The sequence below is a fragment of the Gadus morhua genome, chromosome 5 (assembly GCF_902167405.1).
Source record: "Gadus morhua chromosome 5, gadMor3.0, whole genome shotgun sequence".
Classification (NCBI taxonomy): Eukaryota; Metazoa; Chordata; class Actinopteri; order Gadiformes; family Gadidae; genus Gadus; species Gadus morhua.
The window spans coordinates 19,186,127-19,202,127 of NC_044052.1; the positions used below are offsets into that span (position 1 = coordinate 19,186,127).

Genomic DNA, 16,001 nt, shown 5'->3' on the forward strand with positions numbered 1-16,001 from the left:
GAGAGAGAGAGAGAGAGATGGATGAACGGCTGTTGTCATGGTAACAAGCCTGTACAGCCCGTGCCATCCTGTCGGATATCTGTCAATTTTTTATCTTCAGCTGAAGCATCACCGAAAATGGAAGATATAATTAGGCAGCCCCGCGCGCGCCCTCTCATTAGGAAGGGGAATCTCACCGGGAACACTGCGGGACCCTGAATATGAAACGTTATGAATATGAAACGTTCAAAAGCACCGTTTACATCGCCGTGGCGCGCGTGCATGTTCGCAGGATAAGTGTTTCCACATTGGAGCATGCGCCTGCACGCTGTATTAAGTGCTAATCGGTTCAGTACTATACTATATTCTATAGGCCGTGATCTTTACTAACACAATTGTTTAATTCGATATTTCGGTTGCAGTTTACATTGACGTCTAACAATAACGTTTGATGTTAATAAAGTACCAATTTCATAAACCATAAAATATCAAGTGGATATTATGTGGACCCTTGAACTAAATTATCGTTGGCCATATTTGAGGGTATTGCTGTTGTGATTAATTTGTATCTATTACTTTCGTATAAAATAGGCCAAGACATGATAAACGAATCTTTTTGGTATGATCAATTAATACAGTGACTGACTGAATAATAATTACGATCATGGTTATCGTATACAACTTCATATAAAGAATATCATTGTTATGAATATCATCATATTCACAACGTTAAACCGTTATGTTTAATGTTATGTTTAAACACTGACCCCTAACGGCGCTTGTAGGTAATGCCAACGCTGCCTCCGTGCTGCTGTTTGCATGCTTTAGTTAATAAAGTTTTTCGATGCATTTTTTTTGCAAAGCAAGATGGCGACCCGCATCCCTCTGTCTTTAAAGATGTCACTTTTCAAACCGGTTCTGTTTAAAAACCATTGTTTATCCAGAACCCTAGTCAAACCTTTGAGGGACCTGGCAAAACGAGGTAAGAATTTTATGACGGACGTGTCATTGTTAGATGACAAGTGTAAGTTGTGGTTTATTTGTATTCAGTTCTGTGAATGACAGCCCTACCCTGCACTTGCCTTCCTGTTCTGTAACCGCTGAAGCAAATGTTTACATCCATGAACTTTTGTAGCTCAACATTGACCTTAAAAAGTTGCCGTATCTGCTCTGCTTGTTCGCTCGTTATTTTAAATTATATTGAACGATGACATACTCAGTTGCATCACATCTTCTGCCATTGGATATTGGTTAATTGATAGACCTAATTGATTTGGACATAAGATTATAAAAATCTCGTCTTTTTTAAGGGGTGTTTGATTCAACCTAGTTAAACACGGTTATAGGTTTCGAGGTAGTATAAATATATTACTTATTTTGCATTCGACTTCACTGTTCTGAATGGGATCACTGTGTGACAGCCCCATTGTTTACCTTTTGCCTCGTATATGGCCTGTCAGCTGGCTTGACGGACACTGAATTGACTTTTTTTCTGTCGAAATGTTGTATGCTGCTTATGTGGGCTTCCTGACAGCTATAGTGTGCTTATCAGGATTGTAATTGAACTTTGATTATGCAGACACACTGTCACTTGGCTCTCAGTTATTTGGCTGTAGTAGGCTACTGTGTGCGTGCATGCGTGCGTGCTTGCGCGTGTGCGTTTGACACAGCGCTGACAACCATTAACCTTTACCTGCGGTTAATCTTTTAGGATACACAGCGAGTCCACCGCAGGCGGTCGAGGACAAGCAGGCGGTCGCGGCTGGCCCCTCGGGGCCGATGGAGCACTACCACAGTCTGACCAGAGAGGGCGCCCTTCGGGAGGACCCGCACCAGAGAGCCGTGGTGGAGAAGCTGGACCAAATGCACAAAACCCTGCGAGGCTACAGCAACGCCCCCCCGTCGTTCTTCTCCAAGGTTCGTACCGACCGGCGGCTGGTGTTCACTTGTCAATTAAATCATTTTTTAAATATCAATTTTTTCCTGCAAAACAGGACAAAAGATTATTTACAAGGGAACTGATCCAACAGGAACAATAAATAGAGTGTAAAATAACAATAAACAAGTGCTAGCCGTAGAGAAAGATCAGAGTTTAGTCAAACAAAGACGGCCAACTGCTTGATGAGAAGCATGCTCCGCTAAAAAGGTGCGTTTTATGCTTTTCTTTGAACGTTTTTCCATTGAGGTGTTGTCTGTCGCCTCACTTTAGTTTCATGTCGCTTTTGCAGTTTTTCACAAAGCCCAAACCGCCGAAAGGTTACTACATCTTTGGAGACGTTGGTAGGTAGAAGCAGTCAATTTTCAAAGTATTTAAATCATTTAGTGAAAGTGTTGGGTCTCTTTTAAAATGTGTGTGTGTGTGTGTGTGTGTGTGTGTGTGTGTGTGTGTGTGTGTGTGTGTGTGTGTGTGTGTGTGTGTGTGTGTGTGTGTGTGTGTGTGTGTGTGTGTGTGTGTGTGTGTGTGCGTAGGCACGGGTAAGACCATGGTCATGGACATGTTTTACTCCCACGTTGAGACGGAGAAAAAGAAGAGGGTCCACTTCCACGGCTTCATGCTGGACGTTCACAAACGTGAGTCACTTTGTGCAGCACCAGAGTCAAATGAATGTGTTTAAGCTTGTATATGGTGTTGTAATAATAATATACTTTATTTGTTCGAAATTGGTTTTGCATCAATTTAGATGCTCCATTGTTACTTATCACAAACATGCAGCGATGCCAGTAACGCCTTACTGGCATCGCTGCATGTTTGTGATAAGTATCAGTATTGGCAAAACCAATTGTAATTTTTATTTTGAGGCGGCAGGGGATCTTGTCGCAGCTAAATTTAACTAATAAAGTAACTTGTAATTTAACTTAGTTACTTTTAAAATCAAGTAATCAGTAAAGTAACTAAGGTACTATTTTAACGAGTAACTAGTAATCAGTAATCAGATTACTTTTTCAAGGTAACTGTGGCAACACTGCAAACATGTAACATTAATTGTCCAAAGTGTACATTGAAGGGCATTACATCGCACACCACAAACTGAAAACAGAGAAACACAAACACAAAGAAGACATAAACATGAAACGTAAAAGTCCCTTTACCTTCTCCTTGACCTAGAGATTGATTCAGTGTTGAGCATGTGGATTGATTGATGCACAAAAGATGCACAAAAGTGTCAGTACTCTGTATTAGCTTGTTGTTTGGCATATTAAGGGTCATGTCTTTATGTTCTTGTATGATATTTGTGTGTGACCTTTGTCCTGTCCTTTATGTGTTTTGAAACTTTTTGACGCCAGCCTTGGCCACGACTACCTGGGAGAAGAGTTACTGTAACTCAATTGGACTTTTCCTGGTTAAATAAAGGCTAAATAAAAAGGAAATCTTCTTTTCATGTAGCTATATGATATTAATAATGACATGAATGACGATCAGTGAAGTTGGTTTATTAGTTGATATTGCTATAAGTTGAAATAAGTTGAACCACGATAAACAGTTTATGACAATATATTATTTAGTTGTTTTATTCCGCGGTATCACATTCTGTTTCTCTTTCAGAACAAATACAATTTCTATCTAAAGATGCCAGTATTTGTTTTAATGACGTGTCACATGTCTTTGCGTGCCCTCGTAGGAATCCACCGGTTGAAGCAGAGCATGCCGAAGAGGAAGGCAGGGAGAATGGCCAAATCCTACGACCCCATCGCACCCGTGGCCGCCGAGATCAGTGAGGAGGCGTGCCTTCTGTGCTTCGATGAATTCCAGGTATTCTACATTCTACATTGACGTTTACATTGAAGGCATTTAGCAGACGCTTTTATTCCATAGAGACTTACAAATCCATAAGTACATTTGTAAGAAGAAGGCGAAACAATATATCAAGTGCAATGCACTAACAATCGCTTGGTTTAACAATTCCTTGTATGCAGCAAAGATAGTTTGCTGTATACAAGGAATTGTATACAACTAATACTTTAGTGCCAGGATGTATAACATATCATTAGTGCCTACATTCAGTGCCAGGACATACAACATACCAAATACCAAAAGCAACATTCTGAAGGGCAATTGTAAATAGCCTGCATTTATACAGCGCTTTTCTAACCAGTGGCCTCTCAGCGCTTTAAAATATTGCTCAACATTCACCCATCCATTCACACATTCACACACAACGGCAGTGTCCACCACGCAAGGCGACAGCCAGCCCGTCGGGAGCAGTTAGGGTGAGGTGTCTTGCTCAGGGACACCTCGACACTTGGCTAGGAGGAGCCGGGAGGAAACTAGCAATCTTCCGGTTACCAGCCAACCCGCTCTACCTCCTGAGCCACATGCCACCCCAAAATAATAGTAGTGTAGTGGTATGATCACAAATCACATCCTAACAGATCAATACACATCCCCCTTGTGTAAATGATTGCTCCATTATTCTGTGATGCTTCAAAAGCAATCGATAAATATCTGGCATTGGGTGAAGCTTTTTAACCAAAGAGCCTTGGCCAACACTGAGAGTGCATATTCTGGCCGTGGATGTCCCCAGTGGGAATCGAACTTGGATCTCCTCAATGGAAAGCTCACTGTAAGAGCCGATAAGGGTGTTTTGATGTGTCATATTAATCCGTTGGTCCACTACAGGCCGGAGCACTAGTTGGCAGTACGATTCCCTCCATTCACCCCATTAATTGGGAGGTTGCACAGGTGCATCATTTTGCATTGTGAGGTGATATGGTTCACAATGTCCCCCCCCCACCCCCCCCCCGCCCCATCCCCATCACCCAGGTCACCGACATCGCTGACGCCATGATCCTGAAGCAGCTCTTTGAGAACCTCTTCCGGAACGGCGTCGTCGTCGTAGCGACCTCGAACCGGCCCCCTGAAGGTGTGTGTGTGTGTGTGTGTGTGTGTGTGTGTGTGTGTGTGTGTGTGTGTGTGTGTGTGTGTGTGTGTGTGTGTGTGTGTGTGTGTGTGTGTGTGTGTGTGTGTGTGTGTGTGTGTGTGTGTGTCTCTCTGTCTCTGTCTCTGTGTTGACCCGAAAAGGTAAAAAACAATGTATTGAACAACAACAAGCAATTTGGTAGAAATGCAGGAAAACGCTAAACATTCTCTCTCTACCGTAAACATCCAATGACCTTATTGATTGAATCCCACTGCTGGGACGCCCTGCGAGACTGAAGGAATGGAGCCATTTAGCAGCAGTACACAGGTTCATGGAAACAGGCCAATTAGGATGGATAATGAGGATTTCACTAGATTATATAATCTAAAGAAGTCATTTGGGGGCTGTATAATAATAATAATAATAATAATAATGTATAATTGTACATTTCACAAGAACGGTTCAATGAAAATCAAAGCTTGATTTGTCTGAGGAATAGAATGTAGAAGAAAAGTTCCTCTAAAATGAAAAATGTCAGACAGAATTGGACTGCACCGGCATGTATTTAAAGGTTTGCTTTTTTCCCAACTTGTTGTATGCAATCATGAGAACATACATTATAGTCATGGGTAGCCACCAGGGGCGGTCCAACCCCTAACCCAGGCAGAGTTAATGCCATGCTCTCTTATCTTAAAACCATGCGCGATGGTGTCATGTACTCACCTGGGATTCAGCACAGAAAAGCTGAAGTGTGGTCTCTTCTCTTTAGACCTGTATAAGAATGGCCTGCAGAGAGTCAACTTTGTGCCTTTCATTGCTGTGCTGCAGGTAAGAGGAAGAATGCTGATATATTAAACAATGTACAATATATGTACAATAATATACAAGCTGGCATATGAATATTGCTAAATGTTTCTTATGTTATTTTATATACTGCTAACCTCATCTTCATTTCACCATTTGTAATAATTATCTATTTTTTGTCAGGACATTATAGGATGTTTGATGACAATTTTACTTTTTATATTATTATTCTAAAACATTTATCGGAGCCGTAGATTCATGTCACCAAACATTGGCTCGTTGGATTAATCAATAATTTTTTTTATCAACGAATATAGACTTTAATCTTACAATATAGATTCATGTGAGGCAAATTGAATTCCTTATTTGATGTAAGCCTGATGCTGGTTGATAACGGCCATCATTTCTTTGGGTTCTTTTGAAAGCATCCCCTGTGCCCCCTCTCATGCAGCAATACTGCCAAACCCTGCGCCTGGATTCAGGAATAGATTACCGAAGGAGGAACAGACCCTCAGCCGGAAAACTCTACTTCCTGTAAGAGACGCCCGCGACGTGGACCAAACGCAACACTATGAGTAGCTCCACGTTAATTAACCCGGGAGGACTTGATGTTTGATTCCTTAGACTTTGGTTATAAATTGTTATTATCTTATTATTATCATAATTAGGTCTTCCTTATCTTCAAGTAAGGGGTCCTTGAGTATTGCGTGCATCCAAATAGAATGTATTGTTTGAATAGTATTAATTATCTTTTCTTTTATTGGTGACAGCTCTAGCGACCCTGACGTGGAGGCTGCCCTTGACAAGATGTTTGACGAGCTGGCTTTCAAACAGAACGACAGTAAGACCTGAAGATCTCTTAAAGTAGACCCTATACCTGGGACTCCTCTATACTGAGGCCACCTCTGTTGGGGACATCTCTGTTCTGCTGTTTTGCATCAGAGAATTAATGAGTGAAATGGTAAAAGATGGTTTTTGGTAGTGTAGCTGCTATGACATGCAGTCAGCTCAATCCTTAAGCACTAATGGGTTTTGTGGTTTATCTCATTGAACGGATGTAATGATAGCTGGCAATGGTTTTGTGGTTTACCTAAATAATCATTGGTTGCATGTTAATGCAAACGGGCTGGCTTAGCTGAGGAGGTAGAGTGGGTTGAATTGTAACCAGAAGGTTGCTAGTTCGATCCCCGCTGCCTACACTCAGCTCACTCTGAGAACCTCGGGCTAACTGCTCCTGATGAGCTGGCTGTTCCAAGGTGTTTACTCCGTTACTGTTTACTCCACTGTTACACTCCACCGTCGGTTTGTGAATGTGTGTATGAAGTGTATGTATGATGTGTGTATGTGTGTAAGCCGCTTGTAAATGTAAAGGGAAAAACGTTCACACCCTCGCATCGATCCAGCTCCAGATGGGTTTGCTATTTCAGTTAAGGATGGGCTGTTTTCGTGGAATGGCTGACTCATAGCCAAGCAGAACCATCATGCACGGGTAGGTTCTTATATAAGAGAGAACGTCCTCGTACGCATAAAATAAAAACGGCCTGCAACGTGAACTCTGTTTCCGTTTAAAAATGTGAGGGATTTGCGTAGGGGCCATCTTGGTTCTATATGTTTGCTGGCGGTTTCGCAGCTAGCGTGGCAGCTAGCGGTTGTAACCAAGATGGCCGATAGCGTTTGGAACCAAGATGGCCACTATGCGATGCGGCCCGATGGGCTGATTTGGAAGAAAAACGTCGGCGGCCCAACTTTGGAGGAGAACAGCAGTTGTGGTCGACCCCTTTTTAGGCGGCGTTGTGTTCGTGTAGCAGTGTGACGGACCCCTTTAAGGCGGCGTTGTGCTCATGTTTTCCAGTCACTCGGCCGCGGGTGCTCAGCGTTCAGGGGAGGAAGGTGGGTCTGGCCAAGGCCTGCGGGACCATCGCCGACTGCACATTCCAGGAGCTGTGTGACAGAGTAGGTCAACTCCGAGCCGCACTGTGTCACATTACCGCTGTCATTCAACCCAACTTTATTTTTTGTCCGCTTTTAGTTCAAAACAGGAACGCAAAATGCGGACAAAGGTAACGACGACAATAACATGAAATTAGTTTAAAGGAGGCCATCTGAATCAGAGATGCATTTGAGGTCATTTCAACAATGCGTATTGCGCACTTGATTTTGATGAAAGCTGTAACTGTAAATGGGATTTGAAATGGCAATTTTTATATATAATTCAACCAAATCTGAAAACTTTGTAGGGCAACTCTGTTTGTATCTAGTAGTTTGCAATATTGTTTCCTTTAAATCAACCTCTAAAATGTTACCCATTTAAATAATGTTGATGGTAATGCTGTAATTGTGTTACTTTTTTGTTACGTTGTTTCCCTGGTTGGGCACTGCGAGGTATAAATAAAGTATAAATGTAATTGAGTTTCGATACGAAAGAGCACCTTTTGTGTCTGATCCCAGCCGCTGGGCGCCAGCGACTACCTGGAGCTGTCCCGGCTGTTCGACACCGTCTTCATCCGGAACATCCCCCTCCTCGACCTGAACAAGAAGACCCAAGCCCGCCGCCTCATCACCTTGGTGGACACCCTCTACGACCACAAGGTACCAGGACCGGGTCCCGGCCCACCCCAGGCCCGGCTGTTCCAAAAACATTTGGAACATTTGCGCTGTGGCACGCACACGGTTTGCATGTGTGACTTCGAAGACAAACGAAATCTAAAATACAAGAAAAACAGAAAAAACCTAGGTTGACCTACATTCAACCAGTGGGGTACCCTCACATGACCCCTGACTCTCTGAGGAGGTACCTCCAGGTACCCCCAGGTACCCCCTCCATGCCAGGGCGCCCTGAATGTATGTCTATTGCCAGCTCCTCCACCGGGTAAAAGACTATTTGAGGGCCAGATCCAGTCTGCAGACTGTCAGCCTTTTTACGATTGGCTTGAAAAAAAAAAGGGCTTATTTGAACGCAGGAGTGACAAATATGGTATGACAATTTAAATGCTGGTCTGAAAAAGTATACCAGAAAAAGCTTACCAGTTTGTATGATGTTATAATGCTTCATTTTTACTTGATCCGCTGACCGCTTGGGAGCCATTGGAGTACATATTTTTTAGAAGAAAAGGGCTATGTGGTAGGAACGTTAAGAATGCTAAACTGGGATATTAATAGATTCATGGCTCAAATATTAAGGATCATGCTTTTGACATGTAACTAATGCATTTACGCGGTCAGCGATCCGCTGCCAGGCTTTGGTTCTCCGGGTTGCAGAGGCTTTAGCGTTCCCTATTCTTGTGATAATGTCCTTCTCCTCGTTATAGCTCTCTAGGAGAACCTGGAGTTCCATTTCATTGAAATAAGCGGCCCGTTTCGCCATATCGATCAGGATTACCATGAACTATACATCACGTCTTTATAGGTTTGGCGTGGACGCGCTTAACCCTGTGTTAACCAACCCCCCGTGGTGATTGAACTAATGCATAACCCGTGCGGTGGAACCGACAGCTCTGGTTTAGTCGGCACAGGCTCAACCAACCTAGAGTTCAGCGTTAACTCTGTGTTTGTTCAACCTCCGTTCGTGGAATACCCCACTGGTGTTGTGGTCCAACAGGCTGTTGTTGTTGTTGTTGTGATCAGGTGCGGGTGGTGATCCTCGCCGACCACGCTCTAGAAGACATCTTCGTCAGCGGCGACGACCACGACCTCCACGAGAGCCACGTTCTCATGGACGACCTGGGCCTCAAACGGGTACCTCCTGCAGCTCGCCCTCCTCTCCCTCGAGCACGACCCCTTCGTCGTGCTGCCAACCATGCAAGGTTGTAGCCTTGCATGGTGTGAGACCTGCTCCTGTGAGACACGTGTTCACGGGACCAAAGCCCTAGTGAACACGCGTCCTACTCTAGTGCGTGTGAAGATAAGAACATGAATGGAGGTTTGAAGTGTCTGAAGTGGTTTGAGAAGGAATATGTAAATGCTCCTTTAAAAAAAAAAAGAAAAAGAAGATTAACCTATTTATTAAATTGAATTAAAAGTAAGAGGATTCAACACGTTAGGATTTTCAGTCAAATTAAAATGAGAGGATATGTATTTTAGGGTAGGATTATTTTGATGAGATGGTGATCCCCCCCCCCCCCCCCCCCCCCACAGGACTCGGCCAGTGACCTCACCATCTTCAGCGGGGCGGAGGAGGTGTTTGCCTTCCAGCGCACTCTGTCCCGGCTGACAGAGATGCAGACGGAGCAGTACTGGGTGGAGGCCGACCGCAGCGCCAAATAAGCCCCACGACGGACCCCTGGCGGTGGGGAGAGAGGGGCTCCCACCAGCCTGTAGCGCCGGCGGCTACGCCTCATGCTAGTCCCTGCTGGGCCTTCCAGAACCCACTCCATGGGCCTCCACTCAGAGCCCAGTGCTGGCACGCACACACCTCAGCCAATTATTTATTACTGACATTCTTGATTTTATCTCTACATTGCACTTTACAGTATGAGCATATATATATAAATATATAGATCTGCCTGTGGGTGGGTGTATATACATATTTTATCATTTTATTTCTGATGGACCTTTGGGCTGCCTGGGAGATTTTAACTGTGTGTGTGTGTGTGTGTGTGTGTGTGTGTGTGTGTGTGTGTGTGTGTGTGTGTGTGTGTGTGTGTGTGTGTGTGTGTGTGTGTGTGTGTGTGTGTGTGTGTGTGTGTGTGTCTCTGTGTTGACCCGAAAAGGTTAAAAACAATGTATTGAACAACAACAAGCAATTTGGTAGAAATGCAGGAAAACGCTAAACATTCTCTCTCTACCGTAAACATCCAATGACCTTATTGATTGAATCCCACTGCTGGGACGCCCTGGGAGACTGAAGGAATGGAGCCATTTAGCAGCAGTACACAGGTTCATGGAAACAGGCCAATTAGGATGGATAATGAGGATTTCACTAGATTATATAATCTAAAGAAGTCATTTGGGGGCTGTATAATAATAATAATAATGTATAATTGTACATTTCACAAGTGCGGTTCAATGCCTGCAAATTTATATAAAAAAAAATTGAGTTAATATTAAGTGAACGGGCGTATTCAATCATGAGCTTACCAAACGTACTGCCATTTACAATATAAAATATTCTTTATTAAACTCTGATGGGAATAAGCCTTTAAGTTTAGCCTATTATGCTTTCAGTTCATCCAGTGGTAATGTGGGTCGAATGTATCAGGACTTATGTTATTTATCCTCTAGTATTTAACCTCATGCCGTTTTGGATGATTAGGATGTGTCTGTAAAGTAACAGGCCTTAAACTGATGACGTTCAGAGTTATGAAGGCCTGATTAGGACGTGTGTGTTAAGTGTTGTGAAGGCCTGATTAGGACATGTATGTAAAGTAAAAGGCTGATTATGGTTCCACGTTCACGCAACTCAATGACATCGAAGACGCTTTGACGCAGTCGTGAACCTCTTTGGTTCCGAGTCGGGTTTTAGTTAGCGGCACTCGCTGCTGCGTCGCCTCGACGGAAGGTCACAATTTTTTGGGAGGCGCCCGTGCGGTGGACACAAGGAGGTCTTCAACCTGATGGTGTTAAATAGGACGTGATTAGGCCTGATTAGGATGTTTGTGTTAAAACAACAGGACTCGTGCGTCCTTATCAACTCTCACCACGTCTGACGTCGTGCCAAAGCTCCTCTGACCTTGTTAGAAACATTGTGTTTCAGGACAAGCCAATCTTCCCCTTTGTCGTTCTCTAATCGTGTTCCATGCGAGGAGGCTCACACACCATGGACCACACGGACTCTGATCGCATTGGCCTGTGTCGGTGACGTCACACCGTTGTAAAATTGTGATTAAAGTGCCATCTTTGGAGGTCGTTGGCTCTTTTGGTCCACAGTATGTTCCTGCAATAGAGGAGGCTGAGTTTCAGGACCGCATTTCATCATTTGAATACTAGGCTACTTTATTTTTGTCTGTGTACCTTGCTTCAAAAGTACTTTTAATTTTAAAGGTTTATTCTGTCCAAATACAATTGAAACCGCCGCCCCCTCTATCGCTGGAACATCACTGCTCCCGTCGGTGCTGTCTCACAAGATGGTGTCCTTCGTGACGTCACTTCGCATTCCCTATGAACGAGTAGATTCCAAGGTAACGCACGGAGGAGGCAAGCGGGAGGACACGGCCAGGCACATACTGTCGCTTTAATTTCTTTGCAAGGCAAGGGGCAGGTCGTTCCTCTCTCCCCCCCACCCCCTCTGTGCTCGGAGAAGGACGCGTTTTGCGCCACCACCACCACCGATTCGACTGAATGAACGGGTTGTAAACATGTCCGTTCGCCATTGTGGACTTATTCAGTATGCAAACGATTCGCGGAGAGCGTCGTTAATTTTCAACCTTCCTCCGGGGTTCTTCTTGGGCCGCGTCGGAGCGTTGTAGCGGTTCAACGGTAGCCTGTGAGCCGGGCCTATTAGAAGCCACCTCCGCCTTGATGGTATCTGGGGAGGAGGAGGAGGAGGAGAAGAACAAGAGAGGCGAGGAGGAGAAGACACGGATGATAAAGAACTTGGTGGTGGTGGTGGGGGGGAAAGGAAACGGTCAAGATGGCAGCTGTGGGTGCAGGAGGTGATGTGTCCATACTAATGAATTAATCTGAGGCATGCATGTCGTCGGATTGTAACGGAACGCGGCCGGGATTCTTCCGAGACGAGAGCGACGCGCTGGCTCTGGGAAACGCGAACATTCCCCCGAATCCAGATGGATTTTCACCAGGGTGTGGGCGATATACGCATGGAAGATGGTGATATTTGGTTGATTTGAAGGACGGATCCAGCGGACGCTCTGCAGCGGGTTCCGGACAGCCCATGAGAATACAAGACGCACGTGTTTTTGCCTTGCGAGAATATCTAAGGAGGGCCTAATTTGCATATCGTGCATAAGTAATCGCCGTTTTAAAACCCCGTAGAAATTGACGGGACGCGACTCCCGTGACTTCGTGTCCCGTGATTTCATTGATCTTGTTCCAAAGCCGAGATATCGCAAATAACATGGCCGAGGCGTCGCAGGACGAACAAAACCTAAACGTTGAAATAGACCCAGACTTCGAGCCCCAGAAAAGGCCCCGGTCGTGCACTTGGCCCCTGCCGCGTCCGGAGTCGGGCGCGAGCAAACCGGGGACGAATGACACTGACGTCATCCCCGAAGAGGAGGACGACGAGAACGACGCGGAGAATGGCGCGGCGTCCGAGAAGAACTGCGCCGAGCTCGGGCCAAGGCCGCCGAATGGACCCTCCTCCCTGCCCGTGGAGGTACGGAGGAGCACCCCGTCCAGCAGCAGGGAGGAAGGGGTGGAGGACGGGTCCCCTTCCTCCTCCTCCATCCACCCCTCCGCTGCGGCGGCTCACGGCGGCTCTGCCTCCCAGCAGCTGAGGAAGTCTTCCGCCCGGAGGAACGCCTGGGGGAACTACTCGTACGCGGACCTCATCACGCAGGCCATCGAGAGCTCCCCGGAGAACCGGCTGACCCTTTCCCAGATCTACGACTGGATGGTGAGGTCGGTGCCCTACTTCAAGGACAAAGGAGACAGCAACAGCTCCGCGGGCTGGAAGGTGAGCGGTGGTCGGTGGTGCGAGAAGGGGGTGACGTGCTGCTTGTGACACCAAAACAAGACCTACCCCACAACAAAACCCCGCATGGTTCATTAGCATATCAACTGCACTGTGTGCTGCACTGCACTGGGTGAGATGCAACGCACTAAAGTGGACACAGTTATGTCCATATCAGATAAGCACCTTGGGCTTTTGTCAAGCACATTCGACTGATATCAACGTGGCGTATAGGTTGTCTGAGGACAGCTAAAGTGTGTGTGTGTGTGTGTGTGTGTGTGTGTGTGTGTGTGTGTGTGTGTGTGTGTGTGTGTGGTGTGTGTGGTGTGTGTGTGGTGTGTGTGTGTGTGAGAGAGAGAGAGGGGGGCCTAGATATCCAAGTCTGGTGTTATATTGAATATAAACTGTACACTGGTCGATCGAAAGACTTGTATGATGCAATGATCACACACACACACACACACACACACACACACACACACACACACACACACACACACACACACACACACACACACACACACACACACACACACACACACACACACACACACACGGTGGTAGGGCTTTTGCTCCTGTGTCCGTTCAGTGGGAATTGCAACAGGATTAGTTTGGCCTGGGAAACCAATTCATCTGCTGTGGATTCAGTTCTGATCAAATCTCCGAGCTTTCCCGGATTTAAATCTGGGAAGGGAGGGAGAGAGGGAGACGTGTAATCCTGCACAACTGTATATGTCATTTTGGCCTACTTTATTGCGACGGTTACTGTGGTTGTTTTATTTGAATACATGAGGTTAAGAAAGTATTGCATGAATGATGTCTGTAACAGAAAGCAGGTACTTACGTATACAATCGAGTGTGTTTGTGTTTTGTATATCTGTTAGGTTTGCATGTGTGCTTGGTTTCCTTTTATTCAGTAAAAACGCAGGGGTTCATGTTGTTCCTGAAACAAAGACAATATGCTGACATCGACGTGTTCTGCAAGGTGCTGCCGGTGTCACGCGCCAATTAGCGACGTCAGGTACAGCAGAGTGGCCGATGGGAGCGCGCACGTATGGGCGCGCCGTTGTTGTGATGGCTTCATTTGGTTTAATCACGGTCATCACGGGACTCCCCGTAACAGAAATAAACGAATAAATCAAACCAGCCTCCCCCGGCCCCATTTAGTAGGAAGGGCATGTAACATACAATCACGTATAATGGCCCACTGGGTGCTTGTTCCAGGCTGGAGGGGAAGTGGCGGTTGGATGCCGCTAGTGGATAAGGCGCTGCGAACCTCCGCACTCAAACTACACGTAGTCACCTTGTGTTATACTTTACAGGGGCACACTTAACTACAGTGTGACCCTGCACAGTTGTCAGCGGGGCCCCCATCTGCCCCCCCTTGTATACCAAGGCAGTGAATATTTTGATTTAGATGATTTCTTGATTCCGTTCTAATTTCAGGGACCTCTCAAGTGCGCTCAGAGAGTCGGTGTAGCAATATTTTCGGCATGAAAGGCCATGAGAGTGTGTGAAATATTATGTCGTTTTGATATTTAAAAAAAGCCGTATCAACTGATGCAATGAAAAATGAAAAAGATCTTCGGTGGTTCAGAATCTCCATTCGAAATGTTATCTGATTCCCGAGCAGTGTTGGTGTGGTTCGGTTTAGGGTTAAGCTACGGGTTAGGGTCAGCAGTAGCTCAGGAGGTAGAGCGGGTTGGCTGGTAACCTGAAGGTTGCTGGTTCGATCCCCGGCTTCTCCTAGCTGAGTGTCGAGGTGTCCTTGACAAGGTACCTAACCCTGACTGATGTTGTGATGTCGTGACAGCTGCTGCTGGAACAGAGACTTCCAACTCTCCAGCAGTAGCGCCCCAAGGCCAGATATGCGCCCAGCGGGAAAAACTGATGATGATGATGGTCAGCTTAGTTGGCTTCGGGTCTGACCGCGTTGCTGGATTCCTCTGGATGCGGTAGTCCAGATGGACAGTTGTTTGTGGTCGTTAAAGCCGGCTATGTTTAGGTCTTCCTTTCCAGCCCGTCCCCCTCCTGGGAGAGGAGAGAAGGTCCGGAGAAGGGCTGCTCGGTCGTGGGTGCAGCTGGCGCGGTGCCGCCAGGCCCGCAGGCCAGGAGCTGAGCTTAGCCTGGATCAAACACAGCTTGTGAGCCAGGTTGTAGCTCGGAGCTGGCAGCCTTCGCATCCCTGATCCCCACAACCCCCCACAGGACCCTAAGGCCCAGAGCCAACGAGAGCACAGAGTTCACTTCATGTCGCTCGCAAGACACAAACAAGATGTGGACCCACGTCCTTTTGAGAGAGTAACAACGTCCCCAGAGGCTGAAAGTAGCACGGCTGCAATTTTTTGCGTTTCAGAATCGGGCGAAACTAACCGGACGCGGAGAAGTCATTAACATTGCTTTGCGTCCATCACGATCGGCTTTGGGCTTTGTTTGGACTAAGAAGCATGTGCAGTCTTTTAGCGTGGAGGGACTGAGGTACCAGCAGTCACCGCATGGATGACTGCTGGTACCAGATGATGCCAAGGTCCAATGGCATGATGGAGGCCATGACTATTGGGGGTGAGGGGGAAGAGAGCAACGGCCCCAAGGGGAAGGCGCCGGGTTGGTGACGTGTCCCGGCAACGGGGTGTACAATACGAGTGTGTAGTGGGCAGAGGTGTCGAAAGTATTCACATTCATTACTCAAGTAGAAGTATAGATACTAGCGTTTTAAATTACTTCTGTAGAAGTTGAAGGATCAACTCAAGCTTTTTACTTAAGTAAAAGTATAAAGGTACTGGTTTCAA

The 16,001-nt window shown here is 46.1% G+C and overlaps 2 protein-coding genes across 4 annotated transcripts in view; both read left to right on the forward strand.

Annotated features, from left to right (window-relative positions):
* Positions 1–831: 831 nt before the first annotated feature.
* afg1la (AFG1 like ATPase a) lies at positions 832–11,482 on the forward strand. 3 transcript variants are annotated; one of them, XM_030356418.1, is made up of 13 exons: positions 832–961; positions 1,691–1,896; positions 2,208–2,259; positions 2,449–2,550; positions 3,600–3,730; positions 4,742–4,841; positions 5,608–5,666; positions 6,094–6,176; positions 6,413–6,483; positions 7,495–7,595; positions 8,091–8,231; positions 9,267–9,377; positions 9,777–11,482. In XM_030356418.1, the coding sequence occupies exons 1-13, from the start codon at positions 847–849 to the stop codon at positions 9,903–9,905; spliced, it is 1,401 nt and encodes a 466-aa protein (XP_030212278.1). In that variant the 5' UTR covers positions 832–846; the 3' UTR covers positions 9,906–11,482. The 3 variants fall into 3 exon arrangements, with proteins under 3 accessions (XP_030212278.1, XP_030212280.1, XP_030212279.1); XM_030356420.1 differs by lacking the exon at positions 832–961 and adding an exon at positions 1,974–2,125 and having other exon boundaries at positions 1,781–1,896; XM_030356419.1 differs by lacking the exons at positions 832–961; positions 1,691–1,896 and adding an exon at positions 1,903–2,125.
* A 173-nt stretch (positions 11,483–11,655) lies between these two features.
* foxo3a (forkhead box O3A) overlaps positions 11,656–16,001 on the forward strand; it is a 9,023-nt gene continuing 4,677 nt past the window's right edge. The window contains 1 exon segment of the mRNA XM_030356417.1: positions 11,656–13,215. Within this exon segment, the coding sequence (XP_030212277.1) occupies positions 12,655–13,215 (561 nt within the window). The 5' untranslated portion in view covers positions 11,656–12,654.